The 27,500-nt window shown below is 40.7% G+C and overlaps 2 protein-coding genes across 2 annotated transcripts in view; both read left to right on the top strand.

Moving 5' to 3' along the window:
* gda (guanine deaminase) overlaps positions 1-1,988 on the top strand; it is a 25,029-nt gene extending 23,041 nt beyond the window's left edge. The window contains exon 14 of the mRNA XM_080433401.1: positions 1-1,988. This exon is cut by the window's left edge and continues 31 nt beyond it. Coding sequence (XP_080289527.1) covers positions 1-52 — 52 coding nt within the window. The 3' untranslated portion in view covers positions 53-1,988.
* Positions 1,989-4,014: 2,026 nt separating this feature from the next.
* The window catches only part of abhd17b (abhydrolase domain containing 17B, depalmitoylase), a gene marked incomplete at its 3' end in the record, with an annotated part of 42,235 nt that continues 18,749 nt past the window's right edge, over positions 4,015-27,500 (top strand). Inside the window, exons 1-3 of the mRNA XM_080432371.1 lie at positions 4,015-4,614; positions 18,264-18,387; positions 19,075-19,434. Of these exons, the coding sequence (XP_080288497.1) occupies positions 18,281-18,387; positions 19,075-19,434 (467 nt within the window). The 5' untranslated portion in view covers positions 4,015-4,614; positions 18,264-18,280. The remainder of the gene's footprint in view (positions 4,615-18,263; positions 18,388-19,074; positions 19,435-27,500) is intronic.

Genomic DNA, 27,500 nt, shown 5'->3' on the forward strand with positions numbered 1-27,500 from the left:
GGCCGGGAGGAAGGTGGTGCCATTATCCGAGATACCAGAAGTCACAGAGTAAACCAGGGGTCTTAGAGGATGGCAATTGCCACCCCCTAGAACAAGGGTTCCCAAACTTTTCCGGCCGCGACCCCCCAAAATAATCATATTCGAACTGCGGTCCCCCCACCCTGACAAGCACTTGGAATTGTAGGCAGCATAAGCATTAGATTTAGTTTGACTCGGTTCCACTGATAAATATTGTGAAAATAGCCGAACTACAAGCTCACAACGCCTCGCACTGCGAGGCGTTGTGAGCTTGCAGATCGGCTATTTTCACCATGTTTGCCTCTTTCTCACATAATATTTGACAATTTGGCCAATTTGGTTTTAAAAAGGCCTTAATCCTGGTCTCTACTGCCATCCCTGGTCAGCCGGGGCGCCTGATGGGGGGAATTTGGGGAACTGGTTGGAATAACGTGTTCCTTCCACGCGCTACGTCCTAACGGGGGAACCCCCCCCCCTGTCAGGTGATACCCCTGCTCACTCCTCATGCATTGAGCTCAAGGAAGTATGAGCTCAGTTCAGGGCTCTCCCCAGGCTGGCAGAGGGAGAGTAGCGCCCAGGATTACAAGCTTAGGCAATTGGCACTGGGTTAAAAAAAGGGTTACAAAATTGTGGGATAAAAATGATAGAAAAGGCCTTAACGGTCATTAAATTGTCACTTTATAAATGTGCAGATACCCTGTATACACTTATACTGTATGTTGGTTTGTTTTACTGTTGAGTGAGAAAACAATGTTGCGCATTAAGAAAATCATCTGGGCATTTAAAACTTATTTTTGCCACCTATATTTGTCCTGAGACGAGGCCTCTGCTGCTCTCTTATTGTAATCTCCTTGATGAGGATAAATAGACAGAGGGTTTAAAGTCACAGAATTACTTATGAATAATACAATTTAACAACATTTAATGTTAACACTTTGAAAAGAGACGTTTAATTTCAAACAAGTCTAAACTGGTTAAATAAATGTTAAATAAAACAGTGTATAATAGTGTATAATGCAGGTTAGTGCAGGTGCACTATTCAGGTCTTTTTTTCTTTTAAGTGAAAATTCAACAGGGAAAGTAATTATAACCCTAACCCAGCTACTAATTATACTGTTTGTAATAATCAAACTATATTCCAGGCTGCTCAATATAGAAATATAGATGACAAGGGAACTGATGACTTGTTTTCATCAGGTCAACAGCTTTTATTTATTCAGCAACCTGCTTCACACTCATGCAGTTATACAGTAATTATAATAATTACTACCACGATTGTCCGGCCTCTCCCTTAGAGATAAGAGATAGGCTGAGAGGTTTGTTCATCCGCGAGAGACTCGGAGTAGAACCGCTGCTCCTTCACATGGAAAGGAGCCGGCTTAGGTTGTTCGGGCATCTAGTAGTAGGATGCCTCCCGAGTGTCTCCCTAGGGAGGTCCTCGCTGCACGTCCAACATGGGAGGAGACCCGCTAGCAGACCAAGGACCAGATGGGGGGATTATATCTCCACACTGGCCTTGGAACACCTCGGGATCCCCCAGGAGGAAGTGGCTAATGTTGCTCAGGAAAGGGAAGTCTTGAGCTCTCTGCTGAAACTGTTGCCCCCGTGACCCGAGTCCGGATAAGCGGTTGAAGATGGATGGATGGATTATTAACATATACAGCTTATACAACCTGTGTTTAAGTGCCTTGCTCAAGGTGTTCTCAAAAGTAGTTGTTGATGAAGGGAACCTTAATATTTGTTCAGTAGTTTTTTCGCTGTGAAAAAAGTCTATTCTGTACTTAAAGGGAAATAAGCAATTAAGGGAAGGGATATTATCTTAATCGCATGCTAACAATGTTTGTTTTTATAATTCATGGATATATTTATAACATTTCATGGAGCTTTGTTTTGAGGAATGATATATTCTACCACTTTTTATCTCTATGTTGCACATTTTGTACTTGAATCTGTAAAAACAAAAACACAAAGGGAACAGGTGTGTGGATGAAGGTAGATTTTAATAAAGAGTAAAGGTGATGTTTATGCCTAAAGGTTGTCATATTGTCTTTCTTTTCTACCACCATCTATTTATACTGTAGTATCGTTACATGATCTTACATTATTGTGTAATGCATATTAACCATTCTCTGAATTGCATTTGAAGGATAGAAGCATATTAAAGCAGTGCTTCTCAAACTTTTTAAAGTCAAGGACCCACAAATTGATATTGTGTTTGGCCGTGGACCCCTGTCTGAAAATATGTTGTACCAGCAACCCCCAGAAGAGAAGATTTATGTTTTTTTTTAAACTAATTACTCAACATTCAACGTTTTCGATATTTTTCAAAATCTTTCCAAAATAGCAGATGTACAAGCTCGCTGTGAGCTTGTAGATTTGCTATTTTTGAATAGCCAAACTTTGACTACCAAAGTATAAAATAGGGAAATGGTCAAAATTATTGTGATGCTATATTGAATTTTGCTGGGGACCCCCAGGAAACCCCCCAAGGACCCCTACGGGTCCCTGGACCCCACTTTGAGAACCAATGGCATAAAGATCTAATAATTAAATGTGAAATAATAGTATAGTTTATGAGGCATCAATGGATAAAACATTAAAAGCAGCTTTGAAAAAAATAAATAACAGTTTATCAGCTGCTGTAACCCACTGGAATAATACATTATCATATAAGTCGTGCATTATAATTATACACTTTTATTTATTATCATATTTTAGGCACCCCCCACCCACCCATTTAGACTTTAACTCAGAAAATTCCCGTTTCCGGTCTGTGCCACAGTGTTATTATTCCGACCATATGTAATCATATTATTCCGGCAAGTTTACTTTTAGTATTCTCACTTCTTGTAATAATTCGTTAAGCATGTCAAACATGTTTTATTTGAACCCGTAGCGACTATAGAGCGTCGCAGTTCCCGCCCACTTCCTGTTTTTTTTGGTGCCGGAAGAAAAAACTCAATGCATTTTTCCATTGACATTTCCAAAAATATTTATATCTATTAATTTAAGCCTCGAATCAAGCCATCATGACATGACATGAATCATGACCATAAACGTTTGATTCTGTGATTTTTTTTTTGTTGAAAACGGCAAAACAAAGGGTATTTATTAAATATAGTATATCATATAATTAAATATAAAATAAAAAAAAATCACAGAAAAAAACGTTTTATGGTCATGATTCATGTCATCTCGTGATGGCTTGATTCGAGGCTTAAATTAATAGATATAAATATTTTTGGAAATGTCAATGGAAAAATGCATTGAGTTTTTTCTTCCGGCACCAAAAAAAACAGGAAGTGGGCGGGAACTGCGACGCTCTATAGATGATAACCAATGGTTTGGCCAGAAACGGAATCCTTGCTTTGTACTAGTAGGCGGGCTCTAGACCGGATCTTGCTGTTCAATTTGGAATAGCAACTTTCTCCACAGCTAGCTGCGGAAAGCCCGCGAGGTCACCGCCCCATTTACCAAACCTCTTAAACTCCTATTGGTTCCTCTAAGCCGTCAATCACCGCCCCCTTCCTCCCCGACGACAAGCCCAGAGCAGTGTTGCCATGTCCGCTTATTATACGCGACTTTGGGCTGGTTTTTCTGTCGCTTGTAAATATTGGTAGTTAGTTGCAGTTTTTCTGGGCTTGTTTCTAATATAAAATGTAGACTGTAGTTGCTTATTTGGGCTTGTTTTCTTAAATGTTGTTTAAACCAGTGGTTCTCAAACATTTTCATGTCATTTTCTGCTGGGGAGGGGACCCCCGTTGTTGTACGAGGGCCCCGTACAAGATTTTGTGTCCAAAATATTCCACATTTCCCTTCTTTTTTTTCTCTCCATATTATATAACAAGAAAAGAGCACATCTACAAGCTTGTAAATTGGCTATTTTCAAATAGGATAGTCGCTTCTTTTGGGCTTGTTTTCGTAGACCTGGGTGCTTGTTTCTCTCTCACAATCTGGCAACAGTGTCCCAGAGACACAACAATCTGACAGAAGAGGAAACAGCAGCATTTATGAACCTCTGGTCCTCTGCTGCTGCATTTAAAGACCCCAACGTTCTGACAACACATCGGTCGATAATAACAGCCGATAACATCGTTGATATCGTGCCAAACAGGACCGTATGTTGAGAAAGAGACGAAAGAAAGAGAGAGAAAGAAAGAGACGAAACGGTGTTGGTAGTTTTTTTTTTGGTTCAATTTGTGTCTGGACCCCCGACCGACCGACCGACCGACCGACCCAAGCCTAGGAGGAACAAGCCCACAGTCAGGACACTAATGTCGGCTTGACAGACAACACACCACCGCCTGGAAGAGAGAGAGAACCAGAGGATATTAGACTGATGTTAACATTAAACTGATGTTAACATTAAACTGATGTTAACATTAAACTGATGTTTGTTAACATTAAACTGATGTTAACATTACACTGATGTTAACATTAAACTGATGTTTGTTAACATTAAACTGATGTTTGTTAACATTAAACTGATGTTAACCTAATATAATCAGCTGCTTTGCTTTGAGAAGGAAGAAGGAATAAGATCATCTCGTCCTCCAGACATCGATAGAAGGCAGAGTAATAACGTCCACCGTCCAGGTCAGTTTATACCAATAGAATACCAATGTATCTTTACATTCATTTAACTCTTGAGATTGTATTTCTTTAGTGGATGCAAAGTCCTTATAAGCCAAGCAGTTGTTGCCCCCTGGTCTGCTGTATGGAGGTAGCCGAGATCGACTATGTATTTGATCGATTTTTTATTAAAAAAATTATCTACGAGAGTCTTAGCGACCACCCCCCCAGTTTGCCCTGGAATGTCACCAGTAAAGCTTGTATTTCTCCAAACATGTACAAATGCAATATATACTGTGCTTACCCGGTTGCCCCAAATGTTAGTTAGCGGTCCGGGTTCTTTGTGTAATGTATTAGTCTGTAATTGTCAATAAATAAGTGTTTTAATCCCGTCTGTGGCCGATTCTGTCGGATGTTTCCAATGGGCGGTAGTGACGGGGCGCATCCGGTGGAGGCCGGAATTACACTGAATGTAAACAGGAAGTAAACGAGGGGGGAAAATGGCGTTCGGCCACAGACGGGATTTAAACACATATCTATTGAAAAGTCTGGGCTAATACATTACACAAATACCCCGGACCGCTAGTTAACATTTGGGGCAACCGGGTAAGCACCTTGTATTCTGCATGTGTACATGTACGGAGACATGCGGGCTTTACTGGTGAAAGGCACTCTGGAGGGGGTGGTGCTAAGACTCTCGTAAAATGTCAGAATTGAAGTCTAGTATATGGAGGGAGACTAATCCTCCTTTCAGTTTTTGGAGAGGACAAAAGTCAATGATGTGCTCCATAGTTTGCTCCTCTCTACAAGCACACAGTGGGCTATAGGGTTGCTGCCCCATTTGTGAAGGCTGGCCAATCAGGGGCCATGATGTCCAGTCCTGAATCCATTGAGCGTAGACCACTGTCTCCTTGGGGAGGTTGGTGGTGCCAGGGACCAGATGTTTATTTGGGACCTCCTTGGACTCCCAGTCCTTTTCCCAAGCTGATTGGATGGTGAAGTCAGCTGGTGGTGGGTGGGGTGTTCTTCCAAATTGGTCGTCTAGACCAGTGGTTCTCAACCAGTGGTCCGGGGACCACCAATGGTCCTTGAGGGGGTTCCAGGTGGTCCCCAGCTAAACGATGGAGAGTTGGTGACCAATGTGGATCCTTATAGACCCTTACGGGTCCGTTTGGTTTCATTTTACGCTCTCAAGAGTTAAACTATTGTTAAACATCGGCATTACTTAATTTACAAGAAGTCATACAATTAGAGAATGTAAAAGAAATATTCAAAGTTTTGGGTCTGAGAGGCTAAATCTCGTCAAACGGTGGTTCCGTGGCTCAAATGCCGAATAAATAATGGACCTTGATATGAAAAAGGTTGAAAACCACTGATCTAGATGGAAGTGGAGCAGTGGGTGGGTAGGAGGTGTCTGCATGGATTGGTAGATGGGGAGAGTCTTGAGGCGTTTTGAAGCATCCTTTGAGTGAATGCTGCTCGCCGGATATCTGGAGTGGCTGTGTTTGAGAAGACAGGGAGCCAGGGGGGAGTGGTGTTGAGCGAATAGTCTACGGTTATGGTTCTCATGGTTGTGTTGAGGCTGGGTGTCCACTTGGTGTGTGTGGGATGACCTGGACCAAACAGGGGCCACAATATTCTGCTGCAGAGTATGCAAGGGGCCAGTGCTGAGGTGTGCACCCCGTTTTGCACTCAGCGAGCTTGCAGAGAGCAGGTTATTTCTGGACTTCACCTTAGCTGCCGTCCCTTTTTAGATGTTCCTTGAAGGATAGGGTTCTGTCAAGGGACCGTTCAAAGAGCTGACCCAGCACAGGTCAGGAGAGTAAGTCCATATAACACCTGGCTGAGTGGACAGTTCCTCTATTTATTTGGGGTTGTGTATCAGAGCCCAAGGTCATTCCTAGATGCCCAGTCTGAAAGTGCCTCTCCATCACTATCCTCTACTGTAGTGGTTCTCAACCTTTTCAGGCCGCGACCCCCAAAAATAATCATATTTGAACTGGGTAGGTACCCCCAACATAATCATATTTGAACTGGGGACCCCTGACAGAATCATATTTGAACTGGGGACCCCCCAACATAATCATATTTTAACTGGGGACCCCCCCAACATAATCATATTTGAACTGGGGACCCCCCAACATAATCATATTTGAACTGGGGACCCCCCAACATAATCATATTTGAACTGGGGACCCCCCCAACATAATCATATTTGAACTGGGGACCCCCCAACATAATCATATTTGAACTGGGGACCCCCTGACAGAATCATATTTGAACTGGGGACCCCCCAACATAATCATATTTGAACTGGGGACCCCCCCCAACATAATCATATTTGAACTGGGGACCCCCCCAACATAATCATGTTTGAACTGGGGACCCCCCCAACATAATCATATTTGAACTGGGGACCCCCCCAACATAATCATATTTGAACTGGGGACCCCCCACCCAGACAAGCACTTGGAATTGTAGGAGTTGAAGCATATTTAGTCTGACATGGTAGCTGATCTACAAGCTCACAACTTTTTTGCATTTTTCACTGTCATCTGGGGACCCCCCCAAAATCATGTGGCGACCCCCCCTGGGGGTCCCGTCCCACAGGTTGAGAACCACTGCACTGCTGTGTATCCCGAGTCAGGGTGGTTAAAGCTGTAAAGTCCCCCACATTGATGGCAGGGTGGGGTAGGGTGGGTAAGAAGACCTGCAGATCCCCAGAACTCTGAGCTGAGAGTAATATATACAAATGTAACCAAACGGGTCCATTTGGTTACATTTGTATATCATTGCTCTCAGAGAGATACAAATGGATGCACTACTAATGCACATGAGGAGGAGTCTTTCTTCTAAATCTAAGGGGGGGGGGGGGGGGTAGGCTTTGACCTTTTACAGGAGCCAGTTCCGAATTGCAGCCACCCGTAAGTGCTCTTTTAGAGCAGTTTTGAAGGAGTAAGGATTCACATGTTTATACAGTATGACTGTTGCTAGGGCAATAAGGGCATTCCACATATGTGTGGCATAGCAGCAGAATGAATTTAATCCCTTGTTAGGACCGGTTCTAGGAGGACCGGTTGCAAATTGCAGACAGACAGGTGCTCTTTTATGCTAGTGTGTTGTCTTCTTGGCCACAGTCAGCACCTGAAACTGCCGTTACAAGGACGTTTCATTGATTTCTCCACTTGTGAACTATATAACATTCATTATAAGCAGTTATTATAACTATATATAACATTCATTTTAAGCAGTTATAACTATATATAACTTTCATTATAAGCAGTTATAACTGTAAATAACATTCATTATAAGCAGTTATAACTATATATAACATTCATTATAAACAGTTTATAACCCAGCAGAGAATTAGCTATTTTTAGTCTGCATTCTAAGAGATCTAAGAGATTATATGGATGGATTATGGCTTTTGTGTGAAATAAACAATTCATTTAGCCACTACGTTTATTTCTTAATTTGCTGCAGACTGCAGTGAACTCTTAAGAGATTAGGCTTCATCTGAGTTCTATGCAGTGTTGCGTTGCTGATTTGGCACGTGGTTGCACTCTATTTTAATGACGAGACGTGCACGTCGCTTAACACCTACACTACAGGTCACACAATGGACAATTGATATGCATCTATAGGCTCAATCCTATGTTAATTCTGTGTTAATTCATGCTGGTGTGACAACCGGCGGCCTTTGTAAACTTTGTTGAGGTGTGAATTTAAAGTCGTTTTAAATCTATGCGTGTGCCTGCGCGACGTGCTCCTGTTCAAATAGGTTCCTGCACGGCGTGCAAGGCCGTCCCATGAACAATGCAATCCTGGTTATATGGCTGGCCTGGGCAATCTATCATCTTTTCTGATCCGCGATATGTATATTATTAACCCATTAACCCATTAACTCATTCACTGCCAGAACTTTATTTTTTTGCGTTTGCCCACTGCCAGAGATTTTTAATTAAAAAAAAAAAGTACTCAGGAGCCGAGATACAAAATGTTTAAGTTTTAAGTTAACAAGGAAGTGGATGGGAGTCTAGATCTTCAACAAATCATATCTCCTTGGTCTTTGGGTTAAAATTTTTTTTTTTTTTTGAAAAAATTAAAAGTCGTTTTAGTCGTTCTTGGCAGAGGGGGCTTAAAGGACAAAAGTCGTTTTAGTCGTTCTAGGCAGGGAATGAGTTAAGGGTTAAGACCTGAGGCCGATACTACAAATGCCTTCTAAATCGGTAGTTCTCAAACTTTTTCTTGCCAATGCACCCCCCAAATTGATAATATATTTGGCTGCAGACCCCCATCTGAAATGTTTGTTTTGTGTTAAAAAAAGAAAAAAAGTCAAAATAATTCGAGATTTTTCAAACACTTTTTCAAGATTTTTCAAAAATGTTCAAAAATAGCAGATGTACAAGCTTGCAGCACGGGTTAATGGACAATAATAGGATAAGATCTATAACTATAAGCACCGGTATGTAACTTGTACAGATCATTTCCCTCTATATCAGCAGTTATCAGTCACTGGAGTAGTGTGGTGGTGTTTACCTGCAGACACACACTGCCCTCTTGTTGTATTATGGTAGGCGGGGATGTTTTTGGGGCGTCAACCAAAACAAACAGTGAAAACACCAAAACACAGTCAAAGGTCAGTGTGTTTCTGCAGGTTAACACCACCACACTACTGCAGTGGCTGATGTTCTGCTGATATAGAGAGGAAAATTATGGGTAAAAAAAAAAGTATATTGTTTTGTTATGTAAACACAGTGGCTCAGGAGGAGGTAGAGCGGCCGTCATGCCCTCTATACCCGCATTGCTAAATACCTCCAAAAAGTTAGCGACAGCCACAGCCACAATACTAGAGGGAGAAAAAACAATGATCTGGTACCACCCACCCATAAAACAAACGTGGGTAAACTTCTCCTTCTATAGCACTGCCACCCAAGTGTTGAATAGCCTGACCCCATCCCTCAAAAAATGTAGATCGCTGGCTCCTTTAAAGAGGTGGTGCCATGGTTTTGCACTTTTTCTGTTTTTCATGTGTCTATGAGGTTGATAGAACTTCATTAAGCCCCCTGGTGGTGTTTTTATGGTGTTTTATGTCTTCTCTGACTATTTTGAGTTTCTACCTGGAGGCTGAAACCTTGAGGGTCAAACGACAGCCCTTTAGTGACACAGTAAAAATATACCTTCCCCCTCATTATCATAACACAACAGGTGTGGGCATGAGGAGGAGGAGGAGGGACTAGGACAGGTGGGTGGTGCTAAGGTGGTGGAGGAGGTGCTAAGGTGAGAACCAGGTATACTTAATGAACTGGAGGCGTGTCCACATAAAAACACAATTTTAACCATTTCTGTACACTTTTTTGAAAGAAAATCTTCCTCCTAGTATAAGCATAATACCTGATGATTATGTTTTAGGGGGGGAAAAAATCACTGAAAATCATGGCACCCCGTCTTTAAAACAGCCCTGAAATTCACCTTTCAGGAGGGCAAAGGGGGAGGTAGTACCACTTCTCCCTTAGACAGACGACCCTCCCCCTTTCTTTGACTCTCACTCCCCCCCCCCCCCCATTGTTTTTCCGACTCTGTACATATTGTGTTTTTCTGTATTTTGTGATGATATTGAACTGTTTGCTGCTACTTTATGTTCATGAATTGAACACCAAGGACCCGTATGGAAACAAGACCACAAGGACTTTTTTGGACGTACCTTTTAGACAAAGTGTTTGACTGTACTTGTGCTGTTTTTTACATTTCTGCCTAATAAAATATTCAATAAAATCAATCAAGGGATACAGAAGGTTCCCGCCGGTTCGATCCCCGGCCATCCTCCCCCTGTGTTGGTGTCGAAGTGTCCTTGAGCATCAAGACACTGAACCCCCTACCTGCTCCCTATGAGCAGGTTGGTGCCTGTTTGATTGATTGAATACTTTATTAACAGTTTGCAAAGACACAAAGCACAGGGAAGTACAGTTCAATACAAGGTTCTGTTATTAAGAGGATTTTAAACCCAAGAAAGCACTATGGCTTGTTTCCATTGGGGTCCTTTGTACTCAATTCATCTTGGCTTGCATGGTTTCCTCTGCCATTGGTGCGCGTGTGTGTGCGCGCGTGCGCGTGTGTGTGTGAATGGAACGCTCATTGTAAAGCGCTTTGGATAAAGGCGCTATAGAAATGCACCGTTTACCATTTAACCGTTTACCACAGGGCAACGTTACGTAATTATGCCTTTAACTTAATGCTAGGCATAAAGTGTGATCTCAGTAAACAACACACGTTTCACAGGGCGAGTCAAAGCCTGAGACACGTTGTTGAGTTGTGTGGTTTAAAAACAACGTTTAGAGTAGGGGTCCTCAACGTTTTCAGGCCAAGGACCCCCCGAGCTGAGAGAGAGAGATGAAGCAGGGACCCCCTCTATATTGCAGATTAAACTCTTTTTTGTTTTACTTGGTCTGCTCTTTTTTTCCCCTCTACACCTAAACCTCTTTGCCAAAAATAGCCGATCTACAAGCTCACAACGAGCTTGTAGATCTGCTATTTTTGGCAAAAGTTCTCCTCAGAATAAGGATGCCAGGGTTCAAGTGCTTTAATAAAAAAAAAACACAACGGTTTGGCGGACCCCCTATAGTAGCTCTGAGGACCCCCTAGGGGTCCCGGACCCCCTGTTGAAGACCCCTGGTTTAGAGGAAACCTGTCATATCAAGAATATCTTTACTGTCGGGGCAGAAACCTCTTATCTCCATATATTCTAACTTTTTTTTGTGTTTTTGAGCTTGTAGATCTGCTACTTTAAAATGTAGAATCCTGAAAAGTAACAGTTTTGAACATATGAGGTTTCCACCCGACGGAGACGATTATGTAACATGCACGTTTGACCCATAAATGTCATGGTAAGTCATTTGGGTCATAATGCAGGGCTGTAATGGTGATTATCTTTTTGTACTGTCGGAACGCTATTTAATGACGTCACGCTCGTGCACGTCGCACGCACATTTTATTTCACATTAAAGGGATATTTCACTTTCAAAAAAACTTTTGGTCATTTTATCGTCTACTCAGGCTATTGTGAGCCCCCCAGATAGTTTTTAAGTTGCTTGATTCATAATTTAGATATTTAGTATTCATTTTATCAGACACGCCCCCTTCCTATACAAACCCATTGTAACTTCAAACTCCATTTTTAACATGTCAGATTCATCAAAACACCCGTCCTTGCTTCTGGTGACTCACCCTGCCCTCCTAATACCTGAGGGGGCCGTGTTTTTTCGATAATTTATTTTTATTTATTTTTTATAAATAAAAAATTAATGAAAAAACAAATTGAAAAAACACGGTCTCCTCACGTATTAGAAGGACAATATCAGTGGCTGGCTAGAACCAAGGACGGGTGTTTTTGATGAATCTGACAAATGGAGTTTGAAGTTACAATGGGTTTGTATAGGAAGGGGGCGTGTCTGATAAAATGAATATCAAATATCTAAATACTGAATCAAGCATCTTAAAAACTGTCCAGGGTGCTCACAAAAGCCTGAGTAGACGATAAAATGAGCCAAATTTGTTGTGAAATTGTAGTGAAATATCCCTTTAATGTGTGATTCATTTTACTTAGGTTTACGGGTGTATAAATAGTAGGACACATGTTTGTATTGGAAATGACTTGTTTTTAAGCATATAGGTTTTTTTAGTCTTTGTAAATCTTCTCAAGGAAGGAATGCCTTGAATTATAGGAGCTGAAACAGAAAAAGGTTGCTTTGAAACAAAGTATCTTTCTCTTCTTGGATGGTGGCTGAGGCCTTGTTGTTGCGTGCAGATAGGATACTGGCAGCACTGGGCAGCAGTGCTGTAAATGCTGTGTTGCTTATACCGTGTATGTGAGGAGTGAGGACACATTTGCACACAAAAAAAAAATACAACCTGTAACCTAACAATTGGAAGAAAACAATTATATCAAATAAATATCAATAGTAATAATAACTCTAAATAGTGATGGTATAAATGCTACTAGTGATTGAAGATGTTGTTATAATATATTTAGTATAAGGTGTAATTGTTAACGTTCGAAAAATGTATGTAAACCGAAAAGTTTTTTATTTTTGTTTCGTTTGTTCTGAAGTGTAATATTTGAAGCTTCATGATAGTTAATTTTCTTTTGTTTGCTCTTACGTTTTCTTTACGCTTCTGTGATAATATTTTATTTTAAATGGTAATAAAGGTGGGCAAAATAAGCTTCGGCTTCAGCCCATACCTTTTTGGCCAAATGGTCATCTTGTTGACTAATGGTACTGTTGAATGTATGTTCAACTGTTTTTGTTACAAAAAAGAAAATCATGACCGAAATAAATAACTAAACTAACACTCACCTGTAAACCTGTTATGCAAAGCCATTTGGGTACTTGGTTCATGAATCGAGGGGAACGTACACAGCACACACGCGTGCACATCCGTGCATGTGCGTGCGCGTGATCCTGCCAAAACACCGGCGGAACGCCTTGGTGTTGCGTGAAGCGACCACAGTGCACCCCTGGTCATGTGACTCAGCCTTTATTGTGACCACACAATTCAATTCAATTCAATCTTTATTTCAGACTCAGGGTCCATATAGCAAAACATGACAATCACACAGTAAAAGCAATAAAATAATAAAAAGAAATTAAAAAAACACATAAAAACAGTCCAACTACAGCTTTTCAAAGTCCGTAGAGGCTGTTACGCCAATGTCTCCATATCGTGGAAGAGTACCGAGTAGAACTTTTGACAGGGTTAATTAAAATCTTAATAACATGATTGTCAGACTTTTCAAGACGACATATGAATTTGTACATTAAATTTCTTAACAGGGCTTGACAGGTAGGTACCCCCAGGTTTACAAACAGCTGGCTGGCACTGTGCCATCTTGGTACCCTCACCAGCAACCGTAGAGCATCATTATACTGTATGCTACTTTTAGTTTTCGCATGCTGCTAGCTTTGTAGTTACTCCATAAGTGAGCCGTATACAATGGTGTACAGAATGCTTTAAAGAGTGATACCTTGACATGTACAGAGCATTTGTGAAATTTCCGCATTAGTATGTTTGCCTGGGCATACAATTTGCATCTTTGTCTATGGATGTCTTTGTCATCAGAGAGATCATCGGATATACAGTGTCCTAGGTACTTAATCTCACTGCACACAAGTAGTATGTTGCTACTGAGAATAAAATTAGGAAATACTGCCTTTTTATCATCTTTACTTCGCACAATCATGATGCTACTCTTCTTGGCATTATATTTAATATTAAAATCAATGCCATACTGGGAGCAAACCCTGAGAAGCTGTTGTAAGCCTGCACTGTACGGGGAAAAGATAATCAAATCATCTGCATACATAAGGTGGTTGACTACAGAGTCACCTATGACACATCCAGTTTTACACTGGTTCAGTTTCCTAGACAGCCCATCCATGTATAAATTAAATAATAGAGGAGATAAAATCCCCCCTTGCTTAACACCATTACCAACATAGAAATGTTCGGACACAGTATTTCCCCACTTCACCTGCATAGTCTGATGTGCATACCAAAAGGCTAGTATCCTTATAATGTACTTGGGTACCCCTCTTTGGCACATTTTGTCAAATAACTTGAAATGATTCAACCGGTCAAATGCCCTAGAAGCATCAATAAAACACAGAAACATGGTGGAATTCTGGCTTCTATATTTTGCAATAATGTCCTTTAAAGCAAAAATACACATATCAGTGCCATGTTTCCTTTTAAATCCAAACTGGTTGTCAGCTGTGGTAATATACCTATCCAGTCTGTCCAACAGGATTTTCTCCAATACTTTGGAGAGTATACTAGCTAAAGCAATGGGTCTGTAATTATCAATGCTATTTATTTTCCCAGCTTTGTCCTTAATAACTGGCACAAGTAGTACCGCTAACATGGAATCTGGTAAGATACCATGGTTAAGGAAACCAGTAATACATAGAGCAAGCATAGGAGCAAGCTTCAGACTGGCATTTTTTAAGTGTTCAGCTTAAAAATCACACACATTACTTTAATGTGTGATTTCATCTGGCTTCTCTGAAAAGCCTGGAGATAAAACAAACCCAACGCTTTGTCTGACCTATATATACCTCAGTGGTTCTCAAAGTTGGGTCCCTTGGGACCCCCAGGGGGTCCTTGAGGCGGTTCCCAGGGGGTCTCTACTACCACTAGCTAAATGACTGATAGTTAGGAGGAATAAGAACCAAATGGACCCTTTACAGGTCTGTAACTCTGAGAGTGTACAAAGTGTAACTCGCCGGGCGGGCAGGTAGGCAGACGTTCATCTAGTCCAGCTGTTCTCAAACTTTTTTTTTTCAAGCTATGAGCTTGTAGATCTGCTATTTATGAAAAATCGTGAACATGTGTGCAAATCTTTGAAAATATAATATTTTTAAAGCGAACATTTTAAACTCAAATCTTTGCTTCTGGGGGGTCCCTGGAACAAAATATTTTGAGATGGGGGTCCGTGGTCAAATACATATAATTTTGAGGATTCTTGACATGAAAAAGTTTGAGCACCACTGATATAGAAACATACGTTTTTCAGAAAATCTACAAGCTCACAACGCCTCGCAGCGCGAGGCGTTGTGAGCTTGTAGATCGGCTATTTTTGGCAAAGAGTTTTAGTGTAGAGGGAAAAAAGAGCAGACCAAGTAAAACAAAAAAAGAGTTTAATCTGCAATATAGAGGGGGTCCCTGCTTCATCTCTCTCTCAGCTAGGGGGTCCTTGGCCTGGAAAACGTTGAAGACCCCTGCTGTAGCTGCTTGAAGGACAAACTGAACCATAACAACGTAGGCAGTGTCAAAACAATAGCTATCAGGCATAGTGGAGACAGCTAGGCTCTTACAAGCTGCCAAATATCATAATGTATTATATAATTATTATTAAGTGATGTTAAAATATAAAGGTTAGATATAAGCAGCTACTGTATATAATGTATTCCTCAGGTCCCTGGCACATTGACATTTTCAAATGCATGTGAATCTGGGGGTCTTTGGCACAAAATCGTTTTTGATAACTACAGCACTAGAGAGACCTCTCATTGCTGCAAGGCAATGAAAAACAAAACCATCTCTTAACATCTGAACCATCTAGGAGCCAGACAGGGCGGGGCCGACTGGAGGAGATGCTTTTACAGTCATTAATGTCTGAGTGGATGAAGGAGCCCAGAGGCAGACTGAACTGAACCACAACCAGCCTGAGGGCCTGCTCCAGATACCTTGTATCTACAATCTCCATATTTCTACTTTTTATGTTTCGTTTTTGTCAATTAATGGTCTACGTCTTTGCACTGTGTGTCATGCAAAAGTAGTGAAAATAGTAGGTAGATCGGCTATTTTAACTAGTTTAGAAACATTTTGAAAGTGAAAGTCAACCCATTTCCATTCGGGGACACATCTGTGTCATTTTAGATTTTAGCTATAACCAATATTAACCATGATTTTATACTTTGGCTATTCAAAAATAGCAGATCTACAAGCTTGCGCTACAAGCCTACCAATGACATCATCGATGTCTACCAATGACATCATCGATAGGGACAAGCAAATAGAAACTACTTGTCTTTCTCTTCCAGGAAAGTTAGCAGCACGCTGACATACAGTAGAAGACATTGTTCTTTTCTTCATTGCTCCAGTTTTGAAAACCTCATATGTCCAAAACTGTTACTTTTCAGGATTCAAATTCAAAAACAGCAAAAGTAACAGATCTACAAGCTCAAAACACATCGCTTTGTGCCGCGTTTCCAGCTTGTAGATTTGCTACTTTTTGATGATTGTGTGTGTGACGCTGTAGTATGATCAAGTAGGGCGTTAATTTAAATATGGAGATAAGAGGTTTCTGCCTGGACAGCAACGATATACTGTAACTATGTAGAGAAGGAATCAATGGTCTAAAAAAAATAAAGCAAAAGCATTTTCATAGCTTAGGCCCCCCGAGGCCTACATTACATTACATTACATTACATTACTGCATTTCTACTCTAACAAATATGTTTTAAAGTAGAAACACAAACAGAGAAGCTCTCAGGAGTCCTGCTGCTGCTGAACATATAAATACCTCAGTACAGTATCCTGTGGCTTTACCTTGTGATCAATCATCAGACGATGCAGAACACACTTAATTGGTGATTCAACTCATCTGTTGTTCTTTGTTTCAGGGAACTTTGTGTGTGTGTTTTTTTTGCTTTTGTAAACTCACTTCAATGTAAAACTCACTTCAACAAGGTACAACTCTGTAGAGAAAGAACTGAGAGAAAGTTCACACACACACACACACACACACACACACACACACACACACACACACACACACACACACACACACAGGTCGATTCCTCCTTAATCTCAAATGGAATTTCCCAGATCTATTTCATAGTCTGGTAGAGCTGGGTGATATGGACAAAAACCAAACATCGCTGTATTTTTGACCAGAAAATAAATACATGATATATATTTTTTTTCTACTGAAGTAAATTTTTCATTCCGGACTTTTACTTGTAACAGAGTAATTCTACATTGCAGTATTGATACTTTTACTTAAAGGGCAAGACCACTTTGGTAGAGGTTTGGGTTGTGTAGTTACCTTGCCATGATGTAACTCCAAAGGTGGGCAAGAAATAAAAAATTATTGCTCCATTGATTAGAAATTGATAATTCAAAATATGCTCCCCATTGACTTACATTGTACGGTAAAACAGCTCTCAAAGTCACTATTTTAGCACGTAAACGAACGCAAACAAAGTTGATTCAGACAATATAGAACATCACCAAACCCAGTACTGTTTTTTTTTTTAAATAAAAATCAACTTCCTGTTGATTTTGCCATTTTTAATAAGTAGAAAACCTGGACTGGATCGGCGGATCCGGATCCAGATCTTCAAATAGTAAAATCAACAGGAAGTTGACATTTTTATTAAAAAAACAAACAGTACTGGGTTTGGTGATGCTCTATATTGTCTGAATCAGCTTTGTTTGTGTTCATTTATGTGCTAAAAGAGTGACTTTGAGAGCTGTTTTACCATACAATGTAAGTCAATGAGGAGCATATTTTTGAATTATCAATTTCTAATCAATGGAGCAATTATTTTTGATTTCTTGCCCACCTTTGGAGTTACATCATGGCAAGGTAACTACACAACCCAAACCTACCAAAGTGGTCTTACCCTTTAAGTAAAACATTTGAGTGCAGTTGATTTAGTCGACAATTTTTTTTTTGGGCGGTGCCTTGATGGCGTCGCAATGCCTGATTTTACACTTGGTTGCATGCTGAAAATAGCCGATCTACAAGCTCACAACGCGTCGCAGTGTGACGCGTTGTGAGCTATTTTCAGAGCGCAACCAAACATAAAATGACTTGTCTTGTAGTTCTGCTGGATCTCTTCTCCACTAGTCCCTCACTAACATTTTAGTCTAGTTTTTATTTGTTGACAAAATTGTCAGTACATTTAGTCTTAGTTTTAGTCATCATAGCTTAGTTTTTATTTAGTTTTTATTTAGTTTTTTTTTTCAGTGAAAAAAGGTAGTCGACCAACATTTGTCGTCATAGTTTTAGTCGACGAAATCAACACTGCTGTCTTGAGAGATTAATTTCTCAACGATATGACCTGCTCACCATTCATTATCTCTTGTATGTCATCCTTCCCCTTCAGTGCTTCTTCTTCTGAGGATGAACCACCTGTCCCTGAGCGAGCTGTGCTGCCTGTTCTGCTGCCCGCCATGCCCCAGCAAGATCGCCTCCAAGCTGGCCTTCCTGCCGCCCGAGCCCACCTACAGGTCAGGTCACATACTGTATCACACTTATGCTTTATGCTTCATTACGTTGGATACCAATTGACTGCAGAATTGCCTATAAAGAGCAGTGGTTTATAAATGTTTTGTAAAAGTATCAATACCACAATGTAAGTACTCTTTTACAAGTAAAGGCCTGCCCTGTGTTCAAAATGTTACTTGAGTAAAAGTACAAAAGTATTGGCATCAAAATACTCTTAAAGTACCAAAAGTAAAAGTACTAAAATGTTTGAAAATAGCTGATCTACAAGCTCACAGCGCGCCGCGATGTGACGCGTTGTGAGCTTGTATATCTGCTATTTTCAAATAGCCTATGTATAAAATGGGGCTACGGTGGTTAATGTGTGTTTTATAATATGATATGATCATTTATATCTGAGAAGTAACTAGTAACTAAAGTTTTCAAATAATTGTAGTGGAGTAAAAGTACAATATTTGCCTCTGAGATGTTGTGGAGTAGAAGTAAAATAATTGAAAATTGGAAATACTCCAGTAAAGTAAAAAATACCTCAAAATTACAGGGTACAGTACTTGAGTACATGTACTTAGTTACTTTGAATCACTGTTTATTTCTAGGCATTTTTTTTGCTGCTCTGTTTGTAACTTATTCTTATTGTTCCTCTATTTTAATGTGACCTAATGTTAACCTTTTTTACCTTTTAACCTTTTCAGCCTGATGAGCGATGACAGCGGCAGCCGCTGGACGCTGCACCTGAGCGAGCGCGCCGACTGGCAGTACTCGGCGCGCGAGCGCGACGCCATCGAGTGCTTCGTGACGCGCACGGCCCGCGGCAACCGCATCGCCTGCATGTTCGTGCGCTGCTCGCCCAGCGCCCGCTACACGCTGCTGTTCTCCCACGGCAACGCCGTGGACCTGGGCCAGATGAGCAGCTTCTACATCGGCCTGGGCTCCAGGATCAACTGCAACGTCTTCTCCTACGACTACTCGGGCTACGGGGCGAGCAGCGGGAAGCCGTCCGAGAAGAACCTGTACGCCGACGTGGACGCGGCGTGGCACGCGCTCAGGACACGGTAAGGGAAGACGGTTTTTGGGTTCGTATTGTCGTCGCTGCTGACGACTGACCAGTGGTGGAAAAAGTACTCAAATTCTGTACTTAAGTAAAAGTACCAATACTGCAATATAAAAATACTCTGTTACAAGTAAAAATCCAAAATTAAAAATGTACTTGAGTAAAAGTACAAAAGTATTGGCTTCAAAATATACTTAAAGTACCAAAAGTAAAAGTACTAAATATTTGAAAATAGCCGATCTACAAGGTCACAACGCGTCGCGATGCGACGCGTTGTGACCTTGTAGATCTGCTATTTTCAAATAGCCTATGTATAAAATAGGGCTAAAGTGGTTAATGTATGTTTCATTATATAATAGTTTATATCTGAAAAGTAACTAGTAGTAACTAAAGTTTTCAAATAATTGTAGTGGAGTAAAAGTACAATATTTGCCTCTGAGATGTAGTGGAGTAAAAGTATTGGAAATTGGAAATACTCAAGTAAAGTACAAATACCTCAAAATTGTACTAAGTACAGTACTTGAGTAAATGTACTTAGTTACTTTCCACCACTGCGACTGACTGACGAGGCAGAAAAACATCTTATATCAGTGGTTTTCAACCTTTTTCATGCCAAGGACCCCTAAACTGATCTACATTTGGCCGCGGACCACCATCTGAAAATGTTTTGTGCCAGGGACCCCCCAGAAGCAAAGATTTGAGTTAGAAATGTTTGCTTTGAATTGAAAATTATATATATTCAAACTAAGATATGCACACATTTTTTTTGCAGATCTACAAGCTCATGGCGCTGCACTGGGTGCCGCGCCATGAGCTTGTAGATCTGCACATTTTACCCCCTGGTACCCCCCCCCTCCCCTGGTTGAAAACCACTGTCTTATCCATTATCTTGACTTATATTTAACTTATCTGTGTTTTTTTTGTGAATTAAACCACTCAATCCAGGAACGCATCTGTGTCATTTTAGATTTCTTTGGGCTATTCAAAAATAGCAGATATACAAGCTTGTAGATCTGCTATTTTTGAAAAATCGGGAAGATTTGTGCAAATCTTTCAATATATATATATATATTTTCAAAGCGAACATTTGTAACTCAAATCTTATTGATGATTCTACAAATGTAAATTCTATCAGTGATTATAATATCAGTGGTTCTCAAACGTTTTTCATGTCAAGGACCCCCAAAATGATATTTATTTGTCCGCGGACCCCCCCCCATCTCAAAATATTTTGTTCCAGGGAGCCCCCCAGAAGCAAAGATTTGAGTTATAAATGTGTGTATTCAAAGATTTGCACACATTTTCACGATTTTATTTTCCTCAAAAATAGCAGATCTACAAGCTCATAGCGCTGTGATGAGCTTGTATATCTGCATTTTTTTTTTAATCTTAAAATGACACAAATGCGTTCCCCGGTCTGAACCCATTTTGGGCGGGAAGGGAACCCCTATTTGTAACTCTACCTTTCAGGACGGGAACTCCTTTTGGGGTTCTTGTTGCTATGTACAGTATATAGCAACATACATGTTTTGTAATTTTTGAATAAATATTTTTCAGAAGACTTGGGTCAGGATTTAGAAGGCGTTTTTAGAATGGGCCTCAGGTCTGAATGGGTTAAAGGGTTAGCAACATGCTAATCAGTTGCATTACCATGTTCCAGATAGTGATTGATACAGAGAAGGCTGAGTGTTGTAGCAGGAGAGAGACTGCCTGGTGGGCAATCACAGCCCCATGATGATAAGACAGATACCGTAGACTGAAGGTGAAGGTTAGAGAGGTGATGAAAGTCCTACATAATGATGGGGGCGTTGTCTGTCTGCCAAGAGCTCAGGACAAGACGTTCCATGACCTTTAGACACGGATAGATAGTCTTTCAAGGTTTCATGACATTCAGTTTTACAACACATTAAAAGTCTTGGTCATGGTCCTTCAAACGTGTATAAAAAGTTTTAACTGTATCAATCATCACCTCTGCTCCGCCCCCCCCCCAAAGGAAAGGATAGGGGAGGGGAGGGGCGAGGAGGAGAGTGGGCGGGATTAATGGCCTGTGACTTCACTCTCCAAGGGGCAATCACAGATTACTTTTCAGCCTAATTATTCAGAAAACCCCAGACCACAGAAAATCCACTGAATGTTCAAAGTTCAGTTTTTTTGTGTGCAATTGAGGTCATAAAACCCCCCAAAAAACTTGTTTTTTTTTTAAGTGAAAATTAATGTCATAGAACCTTTAACATAACAAATGATTTGAGAGGAACTTGGATTAATTGCTACATGGGTTTTACAGAAATGTTTATGTGGATATTACAGTGTAGAGGGAGAGACTGAGAGTGACACACAGCAAAAGGGTGTCAGGATAGGGAATCAAACCTGTGACTCGCTGTCAGGCTGCATTAGAGGTTATATTTATTTTCTTTCTTTTTTATTTAAATTATTTTTTGTACCATTGCTGTGATGGCTGTGCCTCTGTTGTAGAGCTATGATGTATGATTATGTCAAAACGTATTATCACTATGGGTCCATATTGAGGTCAGTTATTTCAAACAATATTCGGTGCATCCCTAATTAGAGTCTATATGTGGTATGTGACTTAACCACCAGGCCATCGACATGATATTTATCACCAAATACCTCACTATGGATATTGTTGATGTTGATGATGGTGATGAATGGATGGATGTAAGGAAGGAGATGTGAGTAAAAGAAGGCATCATGCTATAACAAGGTGGTGTTGTAGGAGGTGGATGACGACACGTGCAATCTGCTTCCTGCAAACACACTGGCGTTCTGTAGGCAGGAGCAAAACGTGTGTGTGTGTGTGTGTGTGTGTGTGTGTGTGTGTGTATGTTTGGGCGCGTATGTTTGGGCTCTCATCTGTTGGCTCTGCAGGGGAGAGAAATCTGCTGCTCCTGCACACACACACTCACATAACACACTCACACTCACTCACACACACACATTACACACACACTCACATTACACACTCACATAACACACTCACACTCACTCACACACATTACACACACACACTCACACGTAGTGTTCATCCACCCTATCTTCCTCTCTCTTCTTCATTCTTATGTTTCTGTCTTTACATTACTCCATTGATCTACCACATAATAACCTACACACTCCTCCTCCTCCTCCTCCTGCCTCCCCCCCTCCTCTCCTCTCCTCTGTCTGTCCTTGTCCAGCTGGCTGTGACCTCCATCACTGGGTCCCAGGTGGGTTCACAGATAAAACATGTACTGCTGCACACACATACACACATACATAGACACATAGACACACATACACATAGACACATAGACACATAGACACACATAGACACATAGACACATAGACACACATACACACATACACATAGACACATAGACACATAGACACACATACACATAGACACACATACACATAGACACATAGACACATAGACACATATACACATAGACACATAGACACATAGACACATAGACACATAGACACACATACACATAGACACATAGACACACATAGACACACATAGACACACATACACATAGACACACATACACATAGACACATAGACACACATAGACACATATACACATAGACACATAGACACATAGACACACATACACATAGACACATAGACACATAGACACACATACACATAGACACATAGTGTTTTCCGAAACAACCGCTCGGGAGCCATTTCTGTGTCATGGACGCATGGTTTCAGTGTAAGGACTAAGGACCATTTCTGTGCTTTTTATTCTCCTGTTTTTTCGTTTCTGCGGAGCTCTGCCAATGAGGAAAGAAGGACGATATATATATATATATATATATATATAGAGAGAGAGGTTTATATTAAAACATCTCTAGAGTTCGGGCCGCGTAAGGTTAGACGACACACTCCATATTTGGGCGTAGCTGCATCCTCTTATGCTTATGTCTGAGTCAGAGTGACGTCAGAGGCCCGCCCGCCCACCTTCCCATCCGCCCTCTCATTAGCCAATATAAAGAGAGAGAGAGAGAGATATAGAAAGAGAGGGAGAGAGCGACAGACCTAGAGATAGAGATAGAGATAGAGATCAAGCAAACACTAATGAGACAAAGAATGAAGAGAGACAGGAACGGTCCTCCTCAGAAGGGGGGGTGTGTGTGTGTGTGTGTGTGTGTGTGTGTGTGTGTGTGTGTGTGTGTGTGTGTGTGTGTGTGTGTGTGTGTGTGTGTGTGTGTGTGTGTGTGTGTGTGTGTGTGTGTGTGTGTGTGTGTGTGTGTGTGTGTGCTACTGTAGTTCAGTGTCAGTAACACAGATTAAAATGTGCTGAATGTCACTAGCCTGGTTCCAAACCAATCTACATGTATCTGCCATTGCACAAAATAATTGCCCTCGTCAGATTAGCAGCTATTGATGTTGTCTGGTCACGCGAGGTTAGAATGTCACATGACGGGTGTCAGTAATACTACCGCCAAATCTGTGTGTGATAGGAACTCTTTTACATTAACCACGGCAAAAAGCTCATAAGCTATGAGCATGTAGATCTGCTATTTTTGAAAATGCGTGCAAATCTTTGAAATTATATATTTTTAAAGCAAACATTTGTAAAATATTTTGTTCCAGGGACCAGAGGCAAAGATTTGAGTTACAAATATATATTCAAAGATTTGCATACATTTTCAAGATTATTCAAAAGTAGCAGATCTAACAAGCTCATAGCGCGGCACCGAGTGCCGCGCTATGAGCTTGTAGATCTGCTATTTTTTAATAGCCAAAGACATCTTAAAAATGACACACAGATGCGTTCCTGGATTGAATGGGTTAATCATGGAAGCTAAACAGGAAGTCATTATCATAAAGTGACTGCGATTCTGCGTCCAGGAAATAGTGTTAGAACCTTGAAGAACCTGCTCGTCCTGTGTGTGTGCGTGTGTGTGTGAGAGACGCATCATAAAAAAAGAATAATAGAATAATCACTTAAGAAAATAATCCATAGCCCTACTTATACGTCTTTGTAAGTGCAGCGTGGAATGTGTCACCGCGGTGACACAGACCAATCAGCTCAGAGATCTCATTCAACACTACTGGTATAGGGCTGTAGCCTCGTTCCCAGCCTTAACTCAGATGCAAAGAGAAAAGCCTGGTCACGACCTAATGCAGAGAGTGTCTATAGGGGCGGGACTTCCGTCGTGCGCATTTCCCCCGGAAACGATCTTTTTTGACCAATCACAACACTTGTTTCATTCACGTAGAATGTAAACAGATTTGTAAAGCGTCAACGTCATTTATTTCGGCGGTACTTCCGCCAAATTCCGGTACTTCTGTTTAGACACTCTATCGGCCAGGTCTTGCCCATGCGTGGTAGGGTTGTCACGATTATGATGCGACGCGTTTTGAGCTTGTAGATCTGCTATTTCCACTATTTATTTTATTTATTTTTTAGAGAGAGAGAGAGAGAGAGAGAGAGAGAGAACAAACGGACGGACGGACGGACGGAGAGGTGTGTGTGTGTGTGTGTGTGTGTGTGTGTGTGTGTGTGTGTGTGTGTGTGTCCCATCAGGCCTTTGATCTTCACTAGATAATACCGCACTTCACTACTAAAGCTAATTGCGCCGATTATTCTATCCATTAATCAAATCAATCAGAAAGCACGTTTTGTTGTTTCAAATGGCCGAAATGTATATAGGGCTGAAGTGGTTAATGTATGTTTTGTAATAATAATCAAAATCTACAAAGTAACTAATAACTAAAGTTTTCATATCATTGTAGTGGAGTAAAAGTATAATGTTTGCCTCTGAGATGTAGTTGAGTAGAAGTAAAAGTACAGAAAATTGGAAATAGTCAAGTAAAGTACAAATACTTCAGAATTGTACAAATAAAAAGTACTGTACTTAAGTAAATGTACTTAGTTACTTTCCACCACCGCATCCTGTTCTAGAAGGCTGGCCCCTCTGGCTCCACAGTGTGAAAATGAGGGCAGAGTGTCTCAGACAAAAAGACTCTTTTCATGTTGAGGCATCATGATCTGACTGAGCAGCAGCACAGCCAAACGCTGGCCTTTTATATTTAGAGCTCTGCTATAGCTAGCAGCGGGACTCTTTTTAACACAGACTGGGAACCAAAGTGGGTGTGTCACTATTCTACAGGCTGGAAGATGCCGATGTGATGTAGACGATGGAAAAAGCAAGTGAAAAATCATCATAAAACAAGACATGCGCTTTGTTTTGCCCCGATCCAATCTGTGTGTGTGTGTGTGTGTGTGTGTGTTCCGTGTGTGTTCCGTGTATGCGTGGCTTGTTTTCATAGACCTGGTTGCTTATTTCTCTCGCAGAATCTGGCAACACTTGATGATTATTATGATGCCATAGCATGGAAGGACGAGACCGCCGTTCAGAGTATGGGAAGGCTCACCCATTGGCTTAAAGGACACAGCCAATGATGAAAAAGATGTCGAAAACATGTCGTATAGGTGTTGATTAGTGCTCTTCGAGCAAGCTGGTAAAAAGTAAAGAAAAGGTAAGCTGTAACAGCCATTGACGATTTGAGTTTCCTCTGTGAAATGACACTTGGATGGGTCATATTCCACACATTGCTATAGCCAGGCCTGGAATCGAACCTGCGGCGGGCTCTCTAACCGTTCAGCTGCAAAGTGCAATGGTTCTGCTCAACCCACTAAGACCAGGAAAGCATCTGTCATTTTAGATTTTAACCACTGTAACCGTTATCTTATTCGTTGGGCTATTCAAAAATAGCAGATCTACAAGCTCATAGCGCGGCACTCAGTGCCACGCTATGAGCTTGTAGATCTGCTATTCTTTTGAAAAATCCTGAAAATGTGTGCAAATCTTTTATATATATTTTTCAAAGCGAACATTTTCAACTCAAATATTTGCTTCTTGGGATTCTACAAATGTCTTCTAAATCCTAACAGTTTTTTGAAAAAACATATGTTTCTTTAATCAGTGGTTCTCAAACTGTTTTTTTTCATGTCAAGGACCACCCAAAATTATATGTATCTGGCCGCCGACCCCCCCATCTCAAAATGTGTTGTTCCAGGGACCCCCCAGAAGCAAAGATTGGAGTTACAAATGTTCGCTTTAAAAACAAATATATTAAAAGATTTGCACATATGTTCAAGATTTTTCAAAAAATAGCAGATCTACAAGCTCACGAACTTGTAGATCTGCTATTTTTGAATAGCCAAAGACATCGGAAAATGCGTTCCCGGATTGAATGGGGTTCAAACGTCTTGCATTTCAGAAGCTGCTAAAAGCCAGCTGACATGGAGTCGTGTATTACTGAGTAAACATACATTAGCGTACAGAGATAATGGTATGTTAGTCATTGCATTCCTCAGATGCTATTATCTGTAATGGGGTTTTCACTCTCCTCTTTGCCTTCTTTCATTACAGCCACTGTTTGCTAGAGACAGTCATTTGATACTAAGAGATACAACTAAGCTACAAGATACTTAATTGCTACATCCCTTTTATACAAGAAAAAAAAAACAAGAGTAAAAGTCTTGGGTTTCGACTCCTCTGTGTTTTTAGCAACATGAGAAAATAGAAATGCCAGTTTTAAAAAAGCTTGTAGATCTGCTATTTTACCCCACTCCGCCCCCCCCCAAAAAAAAACATTTTAAATAGATGTTTTTTGTCACCTAAAAATGTACTGATTATTTTATTAATATCAATTTAATTTGTTTTATTGATTTTTAAATGGGTTAGTTTCATTAACCCCCTTAGTTTCACCCCTGATTCAGTGTACCCTTCTCTTTAAGCAAGCCATTCATAGTTCTCAGAAGAAGCCCTCTGTCACATGGACCATATCTAATAACTAGAAGATGAAAGCCTGCAGTCACACTGTTTGTATCAGTAGTGGAAAAAGAGTAGTCCATTTTATTTTATTTTGTTACTTACTGTAAGTAGAGCAATACCACAATACAGAAATACTCTGTTACAAGTAACAGTCATGTATTCAAAAATGTACATGAGTGGGAAAAAAGTACAAAAGTTGACCTGGAATGAACCGTAGCCTACACCTTTTCCTGCTGGGATTAGGTCAATGCTTTGGCTAACATTTAGATATTC

Source organism: Gymnoscopelus braueri, assembly GCF_963280865.1.
Source record: "Gymnoscopelus braueri genome assembly, chromosome: 7".
In the NCBI taxonomy this organism is placed as follows: domain Eukaryota; kingdom Metazoa; phylum Chordata; class Actinopteri; order Myctophiformes; family Myctophidae; genus Gymnoscopelus; species Gymnoscopelus braueri.